Source organism: Mycteria americana, chromosome 14 (genome assembly GCF_035582795.1).
Source record: "Mycteria americana isolate JAX WOST 10 ecotype Jacksonville Zoo and Gardens chromosome 14, USCA_MyAme_1.0, whole genome shotgun sequence".
In the NCBI taxonomy this organism is placed as follows: domain Eukaryota; kingdom Metazoa; phylum Chordata; class Aves; order Ciconiiformes; family Ciconiidae; genus Mycteria; species Mycteria americana.
In genome coordinates this window covers 18,028,519-18,043,626 of record NC_134378.1, presented here as the reverse complement: position 1 = coordinate 18,043,626, position 15,108 = coordinate 18,028,519, and the positions used below count along the sequence as shown (strand labels likewise).

The following is a 15,108-nucleotide window of genomic DNA, read 5'->3' as shown; positions in this document are numbered from 1 at the left end:
TGCGAAGCCGAGCCCAGCGGGACCCCACCACCCCGGCACCCCAGCCCTGGGGTGCTCTTATCAGCTGCACTAAACTAGCCTGCCCTGCAAGCGCACCCAGCGTGGCTGGATCCAGCCCTACATCCCCGCAGCACCCCAAAGCAGCTCCCCGGCCCCTCCTGCCGCCCTGAGACGCCGAGGCTTGGAGGTGGGAGGGGGGGTCTGGGGACCAAGCCTGCCCTGCAAAGGGCAGAGCTCCTGGGGGGGCTCCCGGGTGCCCCAGGGCCCCTGACCGCATGAGCTCACCCTCCTCTCTTGCCCCCTTTCTCCATGTCCTGTTTGTCCCAGGCAGCTGCTGGGACAGGCTGCGTGTGGCCTCCTGCCCTGCCCCTCCGCCGGCACAGAACCACCATTCAGATCCCCCAGGCTCTGCCCTGCCCCTCCGCCGGCACAGAACCACCATTCAGATCCCCCAGGCTCTGCCCGAGGTCACCATTCCTGCATTTTTATTTTTACTTGTCTGCAAAATCATCCCCCTCGGCTCTCTGCGTCCCCTTTTGTCTCCCAGGAGGCTCCCAGACCTCGTGTCACAAGCTGCTGTGCTGCGAGAGGAGCCTGCCTGTCTGCGGGCCATGGCAGCCCTCAGCGGGTGGAGGAGAGGCTCCGGCTGCAGCGCTGGCCCCGGGACGTCGCCGGGATGTTGGGCTGGAGGGAGGGCGAGGGTGAGCCCAGCATCGGGGACGGTCTCCGGGGCCGGGAGCCTCGTTGCTTGCGGCCGTGTCCCTGCACCCAGGGTCCGCGTCTGCTGGGTGCAGCTGCTTGCCGTGCCCCGCAGCGCTCCTGCTTTTTTAGCTCTTGTGTCCCCGGGCGTTCCCGGCTGCCTGTCTTTGATGCAGCGGTCAGGGCTGGCGTCAGCAGCGACCCTGCGCTGGCGGAGAGCCCTCCTGGCTCCAGGAACAGCCGGGGCCGGGTCACGCCGATCCTGCAGCTGGGAAAACAACAGCAGAGGAGCCCCCGCGCATCCCCCGGCTGTATTTTTAGATGCTGCTGGATCAAAGGTTGTCAGGGACTTGCAGGTGATGGTGGGCAGTGTCGGCTGGCAGCGATCCCACACACGTGGGAGCGGGCAGGAGCCGCAGCTCCCCCGCATCTTGATGCTGACGGTATTTTGCCGAGCTCTGGGTGAAGTCCCTGCGGGTCTAGGGACAACCGTGGTGGCCACGGGTCCTGGTCAGAGCCCGGTTCTGTTGGTGGCAGTGAACTTGTCCTGGCTGGAAATGGATGGGGGGAGGTTTTATTTCTGGCTGGGGACTTCTTTTTTTCAAGTTCTTCCCAAACCAGCCGGGCTGCTCTTGCTTTTCTCGCCCAGTCGCCCGGGTTTTCCCCTGCCTTTCCCCAGCAGCGTTTGCCAGCCCACAGCCCTGCCCTGCAGCTGCAAGTGAGAGCCTGACGAGCGGCAGCAGCGATGCCTCTGGCACCAGCACGCGCTGCCCGGGCCCCGGGGGATTCCTGGGGCGGTTGTGGCGCTGCCGGGAAATGGATGCGGCTGGATTTCCTTGCAGAAGGCAAACGTGTCTGGGTGTCCTTCCTCGCAGCCCAAGGAGCAGCAACGCCTGCCGCACTGCCCTACACCTGCCCGGGGACGGCTGGGTGCAGGCAGCCCTCGCCGGGTGCTCACCCGGGAAGGGGCTCGGTGCGGCAGCGAGCCCCCCGGACCCGAGCTGGCGGCTGGAGGGGATGGAGCGGAGCCACAGCCCGAGCCCCGCGGTGCCCCCGGGGAGCCCCAGCAGGCAACTGCAGGGTGGTTTGGGCCATTGCATCACGCAAGAGGTGGAGAAAGAGCTGTGGGCAGGATCGGGAACTGCCCGCACGTGCTGAGGAGCGTGTGGGGCCGGAGGAAGCCCTGACCTGGGGACAGGGGGGTGGCCTGAGGACAGCAGGGAGGGGGCCCTGACCCACGGCCCTGGCTGGGGGACAGCTGGCAGCACAGGAGATGGACCTCCTGCAGCTCCTGCCCTCCTGGCTCCTGTCTGGCAATGGCCCTTTCCTGCGGATACAGCCCAGCAAACCTGTCCTGGTTTCAGCCGAGATAGAGTTAATTTTCTTTATAGTGGCTGGTATGGGGCTATGGTTTGGATTTGTGCTGAAAACAGCGTTGATAACACAGAGATGGTTTAGTTGTTGCTGCACTGGTCAAGGACTTTTCAGCTTCCCATGCTCTGAAGAAGCTGGGGGGGGGCACAGCCAGGACAGTTGATCCAAACTGCCCAAAGGGCTGTTCCATACCATAGGGTGTCATGCCCAGTATATAAAGCTGGGGAAGAAGAAGGAAGGGGGGACATTTGGAGCGATGGCGTTTGTCTTCCCAAGTCACCGCTATGCGTGCTGGAGCCCTGCTGTCCTGGCGGTGGCTGAACCCCTGCCTGCCCGTGGGAGGTAGCGAAGGAATTCCTTGTTCCGCTTTGCTTGTGTGCACGGCTTTTGCTTTCCCTATTAAACTGTCTTTATCTCAACCCACGAGTTTTCTCACTTTTGCTTTTCCGATTCTCTCCCCCATCCCACCGGGGGGGAGTGAGCGAGCGGCTGGGGGGGGCTGAGTTGTCGGCTGGGGCTAAACCACGACAAAACCCCAGCCCAGCTCCAGCAGCCCTGGGGGGACCAACCAGTCCGTCCCCAGCGGAGCCACCTGTCAGGCGAAGCCTTTTCCCCTCCGAAGGCTCGGGTCGGGTTGGGCAGGGCAGGATTTCACGCTCAATTCCCTGCTGCCGTCCCTTGCACGCAGCACTACCGGGACCGGGCTGCGGTGCGGGGTGTTAGATGTGGTTTCAGCTGTTCCTTGCCAACCACGGGCACGTTTGGTCAGGGTTCGTGCTGCTTGAAGGCTTTTTCAGTTCAACTTTAGAATTTGCTCAAGCACGGAAGAGATACTTTCTGGTTTTGCTTCCTCTCTGTACTGCTCCCCGTAATATTTCATTTCTCCTTATGGAAGAGGTTCTGGTTCCTCAATGTTCATCCTGAATGTCCTAAATAGTGTTTGAAAACAGCCCCGCTGAGATGCGGTGTCACGGACAGGAGGGTTTGGGGAGCTTCTCCTCCACACCAAGCAAGACCCAGCAAAGCTGATGATGGGCAGTGGCAAGGTCATGGCACCACAGGGCTGCAAGCGGGGATTTGGCCTTTTAACCTTCTCCTCTGCTCTTGGCTGCTTCTCTCTGAGCCAAATGAGCTCTGCCTGCGGGCTCCTGGCCCCCAGGGATGGACCGAGGCCGGCACTGACGGGAGGATGGCAGCTCGTGGATGCCGTCTGGGTGCCCGTGGGACATGGCTCTTCCCCAGGCCATTTGTCCCACTCCAGCAGGCACTGTCACCACCAGACCTGCTGGGTTTGCTGCGTCCTTGTTTTCCTGCCCTGCATCCGAGAGCCGACAACGACTGCGGCGCCGCTCTCCAAAGCCGTAGCCACGCGTGCAAGCCTGGTGGGCTTTGCTGTGTGTCTGCCAGACAGCCTGCAAGTGCCCCCGTCTGAACCTTGGGGAAAGAAAGGCAGAGTGGATCTGGGAGCGTCAGATCCTCCGCGTGCCAGGTTCCTCCAGCACAGACACCCTGGGGCTCTGCTCACCCCGTCCCTCGGGGCCTCCCGAGGCCGCAGCGCTGCGGGGCACAGCCATGCTGGCGGCTGGGCTTGAGCAATAGCCGCATTGCACAAGCGCATGGTTCAGGGATGTTGCCTCTGGCAACCAGGACTTCCCTGGATCCAGCACGAGATCTGCCTGCATCAGCTGCAGTGGATTTCCTGTGCCTGGTCTTGCCGCTTCCCCGAAGGGAAATGAAAGAAACTTAAATAATTTCTTTTTCCATCACCTCTGTCTTGCAGCCTGCGGGGAGGCTCCAGCCAGCCCCGCTCTCCCTGCTGGGGGTCACGGGGGTGCTGCCCCTTGCCCCTGCCTGGCTGCACCCAGCTCCTGCACCCATCTCCAGCCGTCGTGAGCACAAGAGCTGTGGTACAGCGGTATGTCAGGGCCCCAGAAGTTTTGCATCTGTGGCTTGTTCCCGGTGTGCTGGAGCGTGTCCAGAGAAGGGCAACGGAGCTGGGGAAGGGTCTGGAGCACAAGGCTGATGGGGAGCGGCTGAGGGCCCTGGGGTTGTTCAGCCTGGAGAGAAGGAGGCTGAGGGGAGACCTCATCGCTCTCTACAACGACCTGAAAGGAGGGGGTAGAGAGGTGGGGTCGGTCTCTTCTCCCAGGTAACAAGTGATGGGACGAGAGGAAATGGCCTCAAGTTGCACCAGGGGAGGTTTAGACTGGATATTAGGAAATTTTTCTTCACCGAGAGGGTTATCGAGCATTGGAACAGGCTGCCCGGGGCAGTGGTTGTGTCCCCATCCCTGGAGGTATTTAAAAGCCGTTTGGATGAGGTGCTTAGGGACATGGGTCTGGTGGGCTTGGTAGCGTTAGGTTTATGGTTGGACTCGATGATCTTAAAGGTCTCTTCCAACCTATACGATTCTGTGATTCTGTGCTGGACGTCTCCTCCCAGGCAGGGCTGCTCTGTGCCAGAGCCTGGAGGCGCAGGGCACCCTGCTGATTTAGTTGCCCCCGGAGCCCAGCTGCAGCCACCCAGGGCAGGCAGATGCCCCTGCACCAGCCCTGCTGGGCGCGGGGGGACTCTGGGGTCTGCTCACATGGGGTGAGGAGCCGTCCCTCGCTTCCTTTGGCCCTTGCCGCGCCCCAAGGCTGCTCTGTCGGTAACGTTACGACCGGTGCCTTGGCGGGTCTGTGTCGTGACAGCGGCAGCCAATGCCCGGGGGCAGACCCAGAGCCCCGTGGGATGGGGCGGGGGGCAGCAGGGCTGGCAGGCGGCTCGGGGCACCCCGTGCTTTTCCCAGCCTTCGCTCGGCGAAGGCGGAGCACGCGGTGAGAACGTGGCCCCATCAAACACGGCTGGCAGAGCCGAACCTGTGCCCGCGGCAGGTCTGCTTCACCGAGCACCTGCCTCTGCTGCGGGCAGGGGCTGTTTGCACCCGACGGAGAGCTGGAAACGGAGCTGTCGCCTCCCGGTTTTCACTATCCCTTCCCTGCCCGCGAGGAGAGGCAGGGGGTGCGCTGCTGGGTGCAGGTGTGCCATGCTGTGCCGTAGGCGCAGGTGCCGCTGGTGCGGAGGAGCGGGGCCGTGGCCAAGCAGGAAGCCCTGGGGCTTCGGGGACGCCCCACGAAGGCTGCGGCAGCGGCTCTGCAGACCTCCCTCGCCTGCGGTTCCTGTTTTGGCACGGATATAAAGGCGGCGTGGGCAGGGAGAGCCCGGCAGCAGCGCAGCACCGCGGGGCAGCCAGTATGGGAGCGCAGAGCCTGGCAGTGGCTTGCGGGGCGCTGGCTTTGTGCCTGGCACTCGCCGGGGCCACCAACCCCGGCTTCGTGGTGAGGATCACCCAGGCAGGCTTGGACTACGGTGGGTTCGGCTTCTGATTTCCTTCCTTGCAGGTGTGCTGGTGGCCAAGGTGCGGAGCTGGGTGCTCACTCGGAGAGCATGGGGTCCTGGGGCAGGATGGGGGGAGCCTCGGCCGTGGGTGCTGAACGCACGATCGCCTGGGGCTTCCCGCTGATGCACCCATCTGCGCCCACCGCCCCCCTCACGGAGCCCCTGCAGAGGGGCAGGGGTGCCCGGCCCTGTGGGGGTCTCGGGGGGCTGCGCCCAGGCGGTGTTGGGGGAGACGCAGGGCTGGCAGGGCAGGAGGGTCCCGCTTTCATGGCGCGTGTCCGGGCAGCCGAGCCCCGAGCCCTGGAGGAGTGAGCTACAGAGGAGAGGAGCGGGGGAGCTGCAGGGGGGGCCGGTGACGGAGATGGATGGGCCCCACGCTGGTTTTATTGAGGCAGGCAGAGCCCCGGCTCCAGCGGAGCACTGTTACGGATTGAAATACGCTGTGTGAGAAACAGCTCATTTACCTGGCAGCTCTGCCGGCCGCGCGGGAGAGGACGTGACTCCCCTTCCCAGACGGATGCAGGGACGCAGCACCCACTCGCGCCGTGCCGCTCCCTGGGACGTGCGCTCCGTCTGGCGTTGCCCGCCGGCGCTGGACGCGGAGCAGCGCGGTGCCCAGGACCTCCTGCACGCCTCACACAGTGCCCAGCCCAGAGAGCGAGGACGGGGACCTCTCCCCGCTTTCCTCCCGCCTGGCCACCACCTTCCCCTGGGGCAGGTGGACAGATGCCAGGCAGCAGTTGCCCACGAGCTCACAGGGCTCTGTGCACCGAGATTAGCTTTAAAGATAGCCTGGGAGGTGGAAAGCAGCCAGGCCATCGCCTGGATGTTTCCTTTAACCCTTTCGCTGTGCGCCCGGCGCTGGCTTCCAGCTCCCGCAGGAAGCGCGTGGCGGTGACGCTCTCCCTCTGCCCCTGCAGCCCATCAGCAGGGGATCGCGATCCTGGAGAAGGAGCTGGCCCAGCTGAAGCTGCCGGACATCTCGGGTGACTTTCGCATCCGGCACGTGGGCAAGGTGCACTATGAGATCTCCAGGTGAGCCCTGCCAGCGCGCTGGAGCGGCTCGCGGGCCCCCCAGCCCACGCAAGGGGCCGGAGGGGTGGGGGAGGACGGGGAGCCCCTGGAGCAGCGAGGACCGTCCTGTCCTCGCCACAGCTCCCCGAGACGTTGGCCCTGTGCTCGGCGCAGGCAGAGATACTCCTGCTTTGCCCTCCTGCCCAAAGGGGAAAAAGGGAACTGGGGTGACGGCACTCTGGGTGCGGGCAGGTTTTGCGCAACCGAAGCTCAGGCGGTGGAGGTGGCCTTGCCCACGGCAGCAGGGCGCCCGTCCCCCCAGCCCCTGCGGAGATCCCAGCTCCTCGCCGCCCCGTCGCACCTCCCCGTTCCCGCTGCGCGGGGTTTTGAGCTGCTGTTTGGGCGGCTGCCGGCACCACGTTTCCAAAGGCGCCGCTTTGCTCTGCGCGTCCCTGCCAGGCATCGCTTCGCCGCGGCAGGACGGGAGCTGGGGATGCCGGCGCGGTGGCCCCGCTCCCTCCCTCCCCTGCCATGTGCCCAGGAGTGCGGCACCCCCTCTCTAGTGCCTTTTCTCTTCGTTTATTTATTTTTAGGTTGGACCTTCGCAGTTTCCACTTGCCATACTCGCGGATTTCCCTGGTCCCCAGCGTGGGCCTGCAGGTCTCCATCTCCAACGCCTTCGCCGAGGTGGACGGGAACTGGCGGGTGAAGATACACTTCATGTGCGTGCCCAGCTCCCCCTCTCCCTGCTCCGGCACTTCGCTCTGCATCTCCCTCTGGGTCTGGACAGGTTTTTTTTCTCCTTTCCCTCTCCCTTGCGTCTGGGCAGCCGTTACTTTGCTCTCTCCAGATGCGCTGACTTCTCTTTCCCGCAGCCGGGCTGCAGCCGCTGTATTCCCGATGCACGCCCGGGAGCCCCTCGCCCCGGGGAGCCCTGCCAGGGCTCTCTCCGTGCCGGGAGTCCTCGGAGCTGGCCAGGCAGTGTTTGTCCCGCTTGCAAGTGGTTGGGGAGACAACGTGAAAGCCGTCTCCCCTCTTGTGGCACCTGGGGGTGTGAGGGATGGTCCCTCCCACTTGCTTGCGCTGGGGAGCACCTTCCTGAGCGCCCGCAGGGACAGACCTGCGCTGGGACCGGGGCTGGGCAGCGCGCCCGCTCGTACAGCCTCTGGGATGGATCAAACGGGGTGGGAGGCAAGAACAGGGTGGACGATGGAGGAGCTGTGCATCAGCTCTCCTGTCTCTCTCCCATCTCCCTCACTTGCTCTCGGCCCTCTCTATTTAAAGGTCACCTCTCCTAGCTTATGTTCCAGTGAAATTTGGTTTCCCTGAGTTTAAAAACTTTCCCGGTCTCCTCTGGATGCTCAGTACAAGGGAGAGCCTGAGCTAGATAGATCTGTCCCAAAGCTGATGTGGAGTCCCTTCGCCAGGACTCGGCATTGAGAAACGTCCCTTTGTCGTCCTCCTCTCCCTGCAGCCGGGACCACGGTTCGTTTGACCTGAAGGTGGAGAACATCTATATCAAAATCAGCCTGAAGCTGGGCAGCGACACCTCCGGGAAACCCACCATTGACACCTCTGACTGCAGCACCCGCATCTCCAAAGTCCGGGTACACTTTTCGGGCCGGTTTGGGTACGTAACTTCACCGTGCAGACCTAGGAACGCTGCGTGTTAGCCCATCTGCCGCGGGCACGTGGCTTCCAGGCCCTGGTGCAAGGAATAAGATGTTGACATATTGTAGTCCCTTGGAGGCTGCCCCTGCCGCCCGCAGGCTGCCGGCACTGGCACACCACTAGGCAGCTCCCTCTGGACTCTTGCGATACACTTCTCATCCAGATGTGCAACTGAATGAACTTAAATGTGGCCGGAATTTGTCCTGCTGTGGCTGCACGTTTAAGGGAGACTTAAGGCAGTCACTAGACTTGCGTGCACGTGGTTTACGAGCAGGTCTGTTTGCAAATGTAAACCCCGAGGCAAAGCTAGACACCCAACTGGTATGGGAACGGCGTTCCCCAGTGTCCCAGAATCTCTAGTGTCTCCCTTCCCTGGCAAATGCCTCTGCAGCAGCCTCCGAGCCGAAGAAGGACTCCTCTCTGTTTTTCTCTGCAGATGGCTTTACAACCTCTTCTATAGTGTTATTGAGTCCAGATTCCGGAAGGCCTTGGAGAGCAAGGTACGTGAGCGAAGGAGGGCAGAGCTCCAGGTTCTTCTGGTGGTCTTTAGCCCTCGCTTGTAGCTGACGTGCTAGAAGGATCAGCGCACGCGCAGGGATTGAACTAGAGCCAGAGCACACGGGCGCGTTGCCAATTTGGTGAAAAGCGGAGGAACGGGCATCGCCAACTGCAGTCTCCGTAGCATCGTGTGGCTCAGGCTGAATTCGAAACCTGCAGCCTTTGCCAAAGCCCAGCGTAATTGGTTCCTAATTAACAAAGACTTTTCTTTCCATGTGGTCAGTTAATTAGATCTTATGCCTCAGCCAAACTCACTGTAGCAGAGGAAACCTGATCAGAGCTGTCCTTTAAATGGCCGCGCTCCTGTATGCTTTGGGGAGCAATGGGGGAGAAATTCTCATTTCTGGATTTCAGACGCTTGCCGTCTTGTTTTAACGGGGTGCATCAGGGAGGCCCTGGTACTGTCCGCCCGGTACAAAAGCCTACATGCAGGAGACCTGCCACGAGACATGGAAACAAGCTGTTAGCAATAATTACTACAAGGCTAACTGGCACGCGTTACAGCCTCCCAGGATGTGAACCTTGCTCAGGAAGGAAGCAGTTGGAGAACAGGCAAACCCCACTCCCGCAGCAGATCCCACCCTGCCCGGGCGCTATTCCCGATGCCATGTGGTGGCTTTCCCGAGGTCCCCGGGAGCGGTGGCAGCAGATGGGCTGGCAGCAGGAGCGGAGCTGGGGCTCAAAGGCCTTCTCTGCTGTTTGGCCTCCTGGAAGGAGGGCAGCTCTGGGGCTCCGAGGGGGCTGCTGCTACCTCCGCTCCTCCTGCAGCGTGTCCGAGCGCCCTTTCCCAATGCACGTTTCTCAGTGTCTTTCTCCACGTGTGAGATGGCACCAGGGGCAACGGGCAGGAGAGGGCAGGGGTTGGGAGCGCGCTGCACCGGCACAGCCCGGTCCCAACCCAGCTCCGGCCCTGGCAGCCCACGTCTGCCTCCTGCTCTCGCTGCACGAGCCTGGACAGTCCTCAGTCCCCAGTGCAGGGGGACCGGTCACTGGGAGATCCCGGTCACTGGGAGATCCCGGTCACTGGGATCAGGGCTGCGTTCGTCCATCCGCAGCTCCCTCCTCCCAGGCAGCGATGGGGCGTTTCCAGGACAGACAGACAAATATCGGCTGGGCACAGGGAAGAGCAGCAGCCCTCTGCCGATAAGGCCGTGCCCAAGGCTCCGTCCCTCCTCTTCCTCCCTGGCACTGCGCAGCCAGTGGCTGCGTTGCCGTTAGCACGCTCGCTGCTCCGCCGGAGCTCTGCATCTCGCTACCAGCCGCTGCGGGCTGGACGCCCGGTCAGACAGATGATGGCCCGATCCTGCCTGGCACTTCTGTGCCATTATGGGGGAAGCATCGGAAGAGAGCTTGTGCAGATTATCTCTGCTGTCCGCAGGACTGTGCTCTGCAGTAAATTTCCTGGGTCAGTGTTTAGCCTGCAATTAAATCCCCCAGGAATGCCAAGGCTTCGCCCGAGGATGACAGCGGCGGAGGGATTTGCTCTTCTGTCCTGGGAGCACAGAGCTGTGGGAGCTCAGGACAGCTCTGCTTCGGCGGTGCAATTAGTGCTCCTGCCCCTGCCGGGGTGGGCTGACTCTTCCAGTTGCTCTGCTCTGCTTCGGCTAAGCCTTGGCTGCTCGGCACAATTCATTCCAGCATGGGCCGTAGGAGAAGTCTGAGGGCACACGCGAGATTCCTTCCAAGGGTCTCCATGGAGCTGGGGGGGAGCTTGCTGCAAGCAGATGTCTGCAGGTATAAACCCTGCTTGTATCTTGGACGCTTAATTCATGTGCTGCCTGACGAGTAGAGCCAAATGTGATTGTGTGCTCTTTTATTTAAGCAGGCTTTTGCAAGGAATAAAACCAGCACCGGGCAGCAAAGCAGAGAGCGTGGCTGAGGCTTTGACCCGGGGGATGTGAAGCGGCTGCCCCCAGCAGAGCTGCCCTTGCTCAGCTTCGCCGCCTTTCTTTCCCACAGGTCTGTGAGAACGTGGTCGACTCCGTGCGCACCGAGCTCCAGCCTTACGTCCAGACCCTGCCAGGTACCAGCCGGGGACTGCACGGGGTTTTAGGAGCATTTCTTCCTAGCGTTTCCCAGCCGTGAGGACAGTGCTTTACCTTGTGCCCACTCCCCCTTTCCTTGTATTTCTGCACCCAAGTTGGGAGCTGGGGAACGCCGAATCAGCAGAGACTCGTCACCGTGCACCCCGTCCGGCCGCGCACACAGCCTCCAACGAGCCGTGCCCCGGAGCTGGCGGGAGCCCGGGCTGCCTTAGCCAGGGGACCCAGACCGTTCCTCAGGTCCAGGAGTTAGTCTGCATGGCTGAGAAACAGAGTCAGGAAGAAAATGCAATTTTTGCTTCTAAATAGAAGAGAGCACACATGAAGCTGGTACTGAGCTGTTGCACCAGGAAGCCCGGGCACGGCACCGCCTGGATGTCAGCGGAGACAATCTGCTCCAGGCTTTCCCATGCCCTCTCCCTCTCGCTCATCCGTCTGTCCTGTGTTTTACAGTCACGGCCAGGATAGATGCCATGGCTGGCATCGATTACTCCTTGGTGGCACCCCCAGCTGCTACGGCCCAGTCCCTGGACGTGGACCTGAAGGTGAGAGGCTGCCCTGGGAAAGCTTGAGTCGGCTGATGCCACCGCCGCAGGCGGGTGGGGAACCAGGTTTAGGTCCCTCTTGCAAATGCAATTTCCCAGCTCGGGTCAGCGGGTGAGTCCCACCACCCTCTGCTCTCCTGCTTCACCTCTCTCCCTCCTCCCAGGGTGAATTCTTCTCCCTGGCCCACCGCTCCACCGTCCCCTTCCCTCCGCCGGCGCTGGCCTTCCCCCTGGATCACGACCGCATGGTTTACTTTGGGGCCTCCAGCTACTTCTTCAACACAGCCGGCTTTGCCTACCACGCAGCCGGAGCGCTGGTCTTTGAAATCACAGACTCCATGGTGAGCGGTGCAGGTGGGATGGGGGCTGTCCCCGCGCCCCTGGGCAGCGGGTTCGATTCGCAGAGGAGCTCCGGCAGCAGCCCGTGGTCTCGGAGGGCTCCCCTGGCTTCCCCGGCGAGCCGTCCGGAGGCTGAGAGCTGGGGGCTGCGGGACGGGGCTGGGGCCGGCCGGCACGGCGGCGCGCGGGGGCAGGAGGGCTGATCTCGCCGCAGGCTCGGCCGCGCCGTATCGCCCCAGCGTGACTGTTCTCCCCCTGCAGATCCCAAAGGGCGTTGACTTCCACTTGAACACCTCCACCTTCTCAGCCTTCGTTCCCCAGGTGAGTGGTCCGGCCCTGCCTCCCTGGAGCTCCTGCTGCGCGCAGCCGGGGGTTTGCTCTGTGCAAGGTGGTCTCCCCCAGCAACGGGGGCTTGTGCTGCCGTCCCTACCCTCTCCCCGCTCCTCTGCAGCTAGAGAAGATGTACCCAGACATGCTGATGAAGCTCAGGCTGTCCGCCGCCTCCGCCCCCTTCCTGAACATCGGACCAGGGGGGCTCGCGCTCAAGCCTGTCGTGGATATCCAGGCTTACGCCATCCTTCCCAACTCCAGCCTGGCTCCTCTCTTCCTCCTCAGCCTGGTGAGTTCAGGCACGGCCTGCGGTGCTGACTGCGGTCTTGGCTGGGCGGCTCCCGGTGCATCTCAGCTCTGGCCGATGCGGTGTGGTTGGTGAGCTCTCCTCTGCATCTCAGCGGGGCAAAGATGGGAATTTGAGCTGTGCACGGTCCTCCTGCTGTGTTCAGCAATGCTAAGCCATCGCTGCCAAGCTTCTGCCAGGAGGGGTGCCGGACACTGTCCGAAACCAGCCCAGTCCTGGTGCACTGGGGGTGTCCCCAACAGAAAAACACCCAAGCTGACAAATGCCAGGTTTAATGCTGCGTGCAGACGTGCCCCTGGACGGGCAGCAGTCCTGCTGCGTTTTGGCTGGTCGGAGCCGTTCCCCTGGGTGTCTGGTTTGGGGTGAGGTGGGATGAGCACTGCCAGAGCTCCGCACTCTCTCCCCAGACAGGCAACGTGTCTGCCGTCATCGACATAAAATCCAGCCACATAGTTGGAAGCCTGAAGGTGGGCAGGTATGGAGGGGGAGCAGTGCAGGGGGGTGCCTGGGGGGGGTACTTCTGTTCTGGGCTCCTGGGGACAGAGGTGAGGTGGGGAGGTCCTGGGGATGGGGACCCTGTGCGGAGGGGATGAGCTGGGGCTGGAGGGAGCGGGAACTGCATGGCCATCGGCAGGCGGCACCGAGGTGGGAACCGCTCCCGCCACTGGGACAGCCTTCACAGCACCGCTTCTGTCTCTGCGCAGGATGAAGCTCTCTCTGAAGCATTCGGATGTTGGCGCTTTCCAGGTATGCTATCCTTGACCATGACCAGAGCCCCCAGCATGGAGGCGAGAGCCTGCTGGGGGCCAAGGAGAGGGCTCATTCCCCCCTGCCCCCCAACACGGGACCTGGGGGTGCACCCAGGACCCCACGCTGACCCCATGGACACCTCCTGCCTCAGCCTGCGAGACTGGGAGAGGATGCAGAGCCAGATGCCATTGCGTCTCTCACCCCTATGCTTCCTACCTCGCCAGTGCGGCAAAGCCGCTGGTCTCTGGCAAAGTGTGTGCCCGTCCCAGCTCCTCATCTCTTTTTCTTCTCCTAATGATCCTCCGGTGCCTGGTCACCCGCTCTCCCGCAGGCTAAAGCTCTTTTCCTTCCCCCTCTCTCCGCTCCCTAGGTGCGAACGCTGCAGTCCATAATGAACATATTTGCTTCCAGTATCCTGCTCCCACGTCTTAATGGTGAGAACCTGCTGGGTGGAATGGGGGTGCTGGGTAGTTGCTGGCCAGGTTGCTCCATCCGAGCAGGCCCAGCTTGATAATTAAATCCCCGTCACCAAGCCTGATCAGTGGATAAAGCCTGCAGTGAGTGCAGGAGACGGCAGTAGAAGTGCCCGGCGGAGGCAGGCTGCGGGCAGCGGCGTGCAGGAGCCTCTCTTGGTGCTGTGACACACATCCAGTGGTGAACACAATGGAAAAAATGAGCACGATGCACATCCTAATGCTTTCCAGACCCTCTCCCCTGCTCGCTGCTTTTCATGACGCCCCAGCACGTGGGGCCAGAGCGGGCGGGTGGCTGCCAGGGGCCCGGGGGGGTGGCACGGCACAAGATGCAGCTCCCAGCCCTTCTGTGGAGCTTGGGCGGAATTTCCTCTGCCCGCCCTGGGAGCAGCCGGGGCGAAGAAAGGGCCGGGGGGAGGAGGTGGCCGCCTGCTTTGCACTGCCCGTGCTCCCTCTTGTTCCTGCTCCTATCCCAACGTGGCCACGTGTGTTGTCTCTTCCAGCCAGGTTAGATCAGGGCTTCCCTCTGCCGCTGCCGGACAGAATACAGCTTTCCAACATCCTCGTGCGGTTTCACCAGGTGAGGGAGAGGGAGCACCCAGCCCTGGCCAGAGCCCGTCCTGCCACCGCATGACGTGCAAAGCCAGTTCCCCTGCCCGTGCTGGGCAGCAGCGGGCAGGAGGGTGCGCTCGGCCGGGATCCCAGCGGCCCAGCTGCGAACTAGAGCCTCGCTTTTCCCGTCTGCACAGTGGGAGTCCAGGCTTTGCACCCCCAGGGCAGCACCACATCATTCTCCAGTTTGTAAACCCAGGGCCTGAATTTCCCACCACGCTTTTTATAGCGGGCGCAGCTCTGCGGCAGCGTTAGCCCCGAGCCCCTGCCCGCCCGGCCGGCAGTGCCCGGCGGATGCCGTGTGGTGGGACAGGCAGCGCCTGCCGGACTCGGTGGTCCTGGGGCGTGGGGAAAGCCCCTGTTGTGGGAGGCCTCGGGGAGGCCCCAGAGGGGTGCCGCTATGGGGCTGCCGAATATTTACTGTGGGGCACGGCTCTGAAATGTCGTCAGAGCCCTCCCAGGGCTAACGTGAGGCCCGGGGGCTGGCAGAACCACAGGTGCCCATCCGTCCTCCCTCCCTGAGACGTGGTGGGCGCGGGGGAGCGCAGCTGTGGCTGCCAGGGCCCGTCACAGCCCCCCGCTTTTTCTTTTTCTCCCAGAATCTCCTGCTGCTGGGAGCGGACGTTCGCTACCAGCCCCGGGCACGAAGATAAAGCGACGCGAGGGACCTCGGGCACCAAAAACGCCCCCTTCGCCCCTTCCCTGGAGACCACCGGTTCTGCCACGGCCTCCCTCGCCGCCTGCCTCGGCCCGGACCGCGGCTGGGGGCAGAAGCCCCCCGGGGGCTGAACCCCGCGCCCCCCGGCCGGGCCTTACCCAGCGCCGGGCGCCCCGGCCCCCTCCCCTCCCGCTTCTGCCGTGTCGGAGGCAGCTGGCGGCAATAAAGGCCGGCGCCGGGGCTGTGGTGGTGGTGCTGGTTCTGTCACCGTCCGAGCCGGCGGCCCCTTCCCTGGCCCCTTCGCGCCGGGCCCGGGGGCTGCTGCGGGCGGCCGCGGGGTGCCGGGAGTTGCCCC

At 63.0% G+C, this 15,108-nt stretch overlaps 1 protein-coding gene across 1 annotated transcript; it reads left to right on the top strand.

Annotated features, from left to right (window-relative positions):
- Positions 1-5,182: 5,182 nt before the first annotated feature.
- Positions 5,183-15,068, top strand: LOC142416971 (bactericidal permeability-increasing protein-like). Its single transcript, XM_075517189.1, has 15 exons — positions 5,183-5,424; positions 6,375-6,489; positions 7,062-7,190; positions 7,943-8,098; positions 8,576-8,639; positions 10,657-10,720; positions 11,193-11,284; positions 11,449-11,625; positions 11,885-11,944; positions 12,075-12,242; positions 12,668-12,735; positions 12,965-13,007; positions 13,381-13,444; positions 13,987-14,063; positions 14,695-15,068. Exons 1-15 carry the CDS (start codon positions 5,310-5,312, stop codon positions 14,746-14,748), a joined length of 1,446 nt encoding a protein of 481 aa, XP_075373304.1. The 5' UTR covers positions 5,183-5,309; the 3' UTR covers positions 14,749-15,068.
- Positions 15,069-15,108: the final 40 nt, after the last annotated feature.

What these genes read in the sequence shown, in the direction of transcription:
- LOC142416971 (XM_075517189.1), top strand. Translation starts at nt 5,310, where the DNA reads ATGGGAGCGCAGAGCCTGGCAGTGGCTTGCGGGGCGCTGGCTTTGTGC. An exon ending in CACTTTTCGGGCCGGTTTGG is followed by an intron (nt 8,099 to 8,575) that starts GTACGTAACTTC and finishes TTTTCTCTGCAG; the next exon opens with ATGGCTTTACAACCTCTTCT. An exon ending in GGAAGCCTGAAGGTGGGCAG is followed by an intron (nt 12,736 to 12,964) that starts GTATGGAGGGGG and finishes GTCTCTGCGCAG; the next exon opens with GATGAAGCTCTCTCTGAAGC.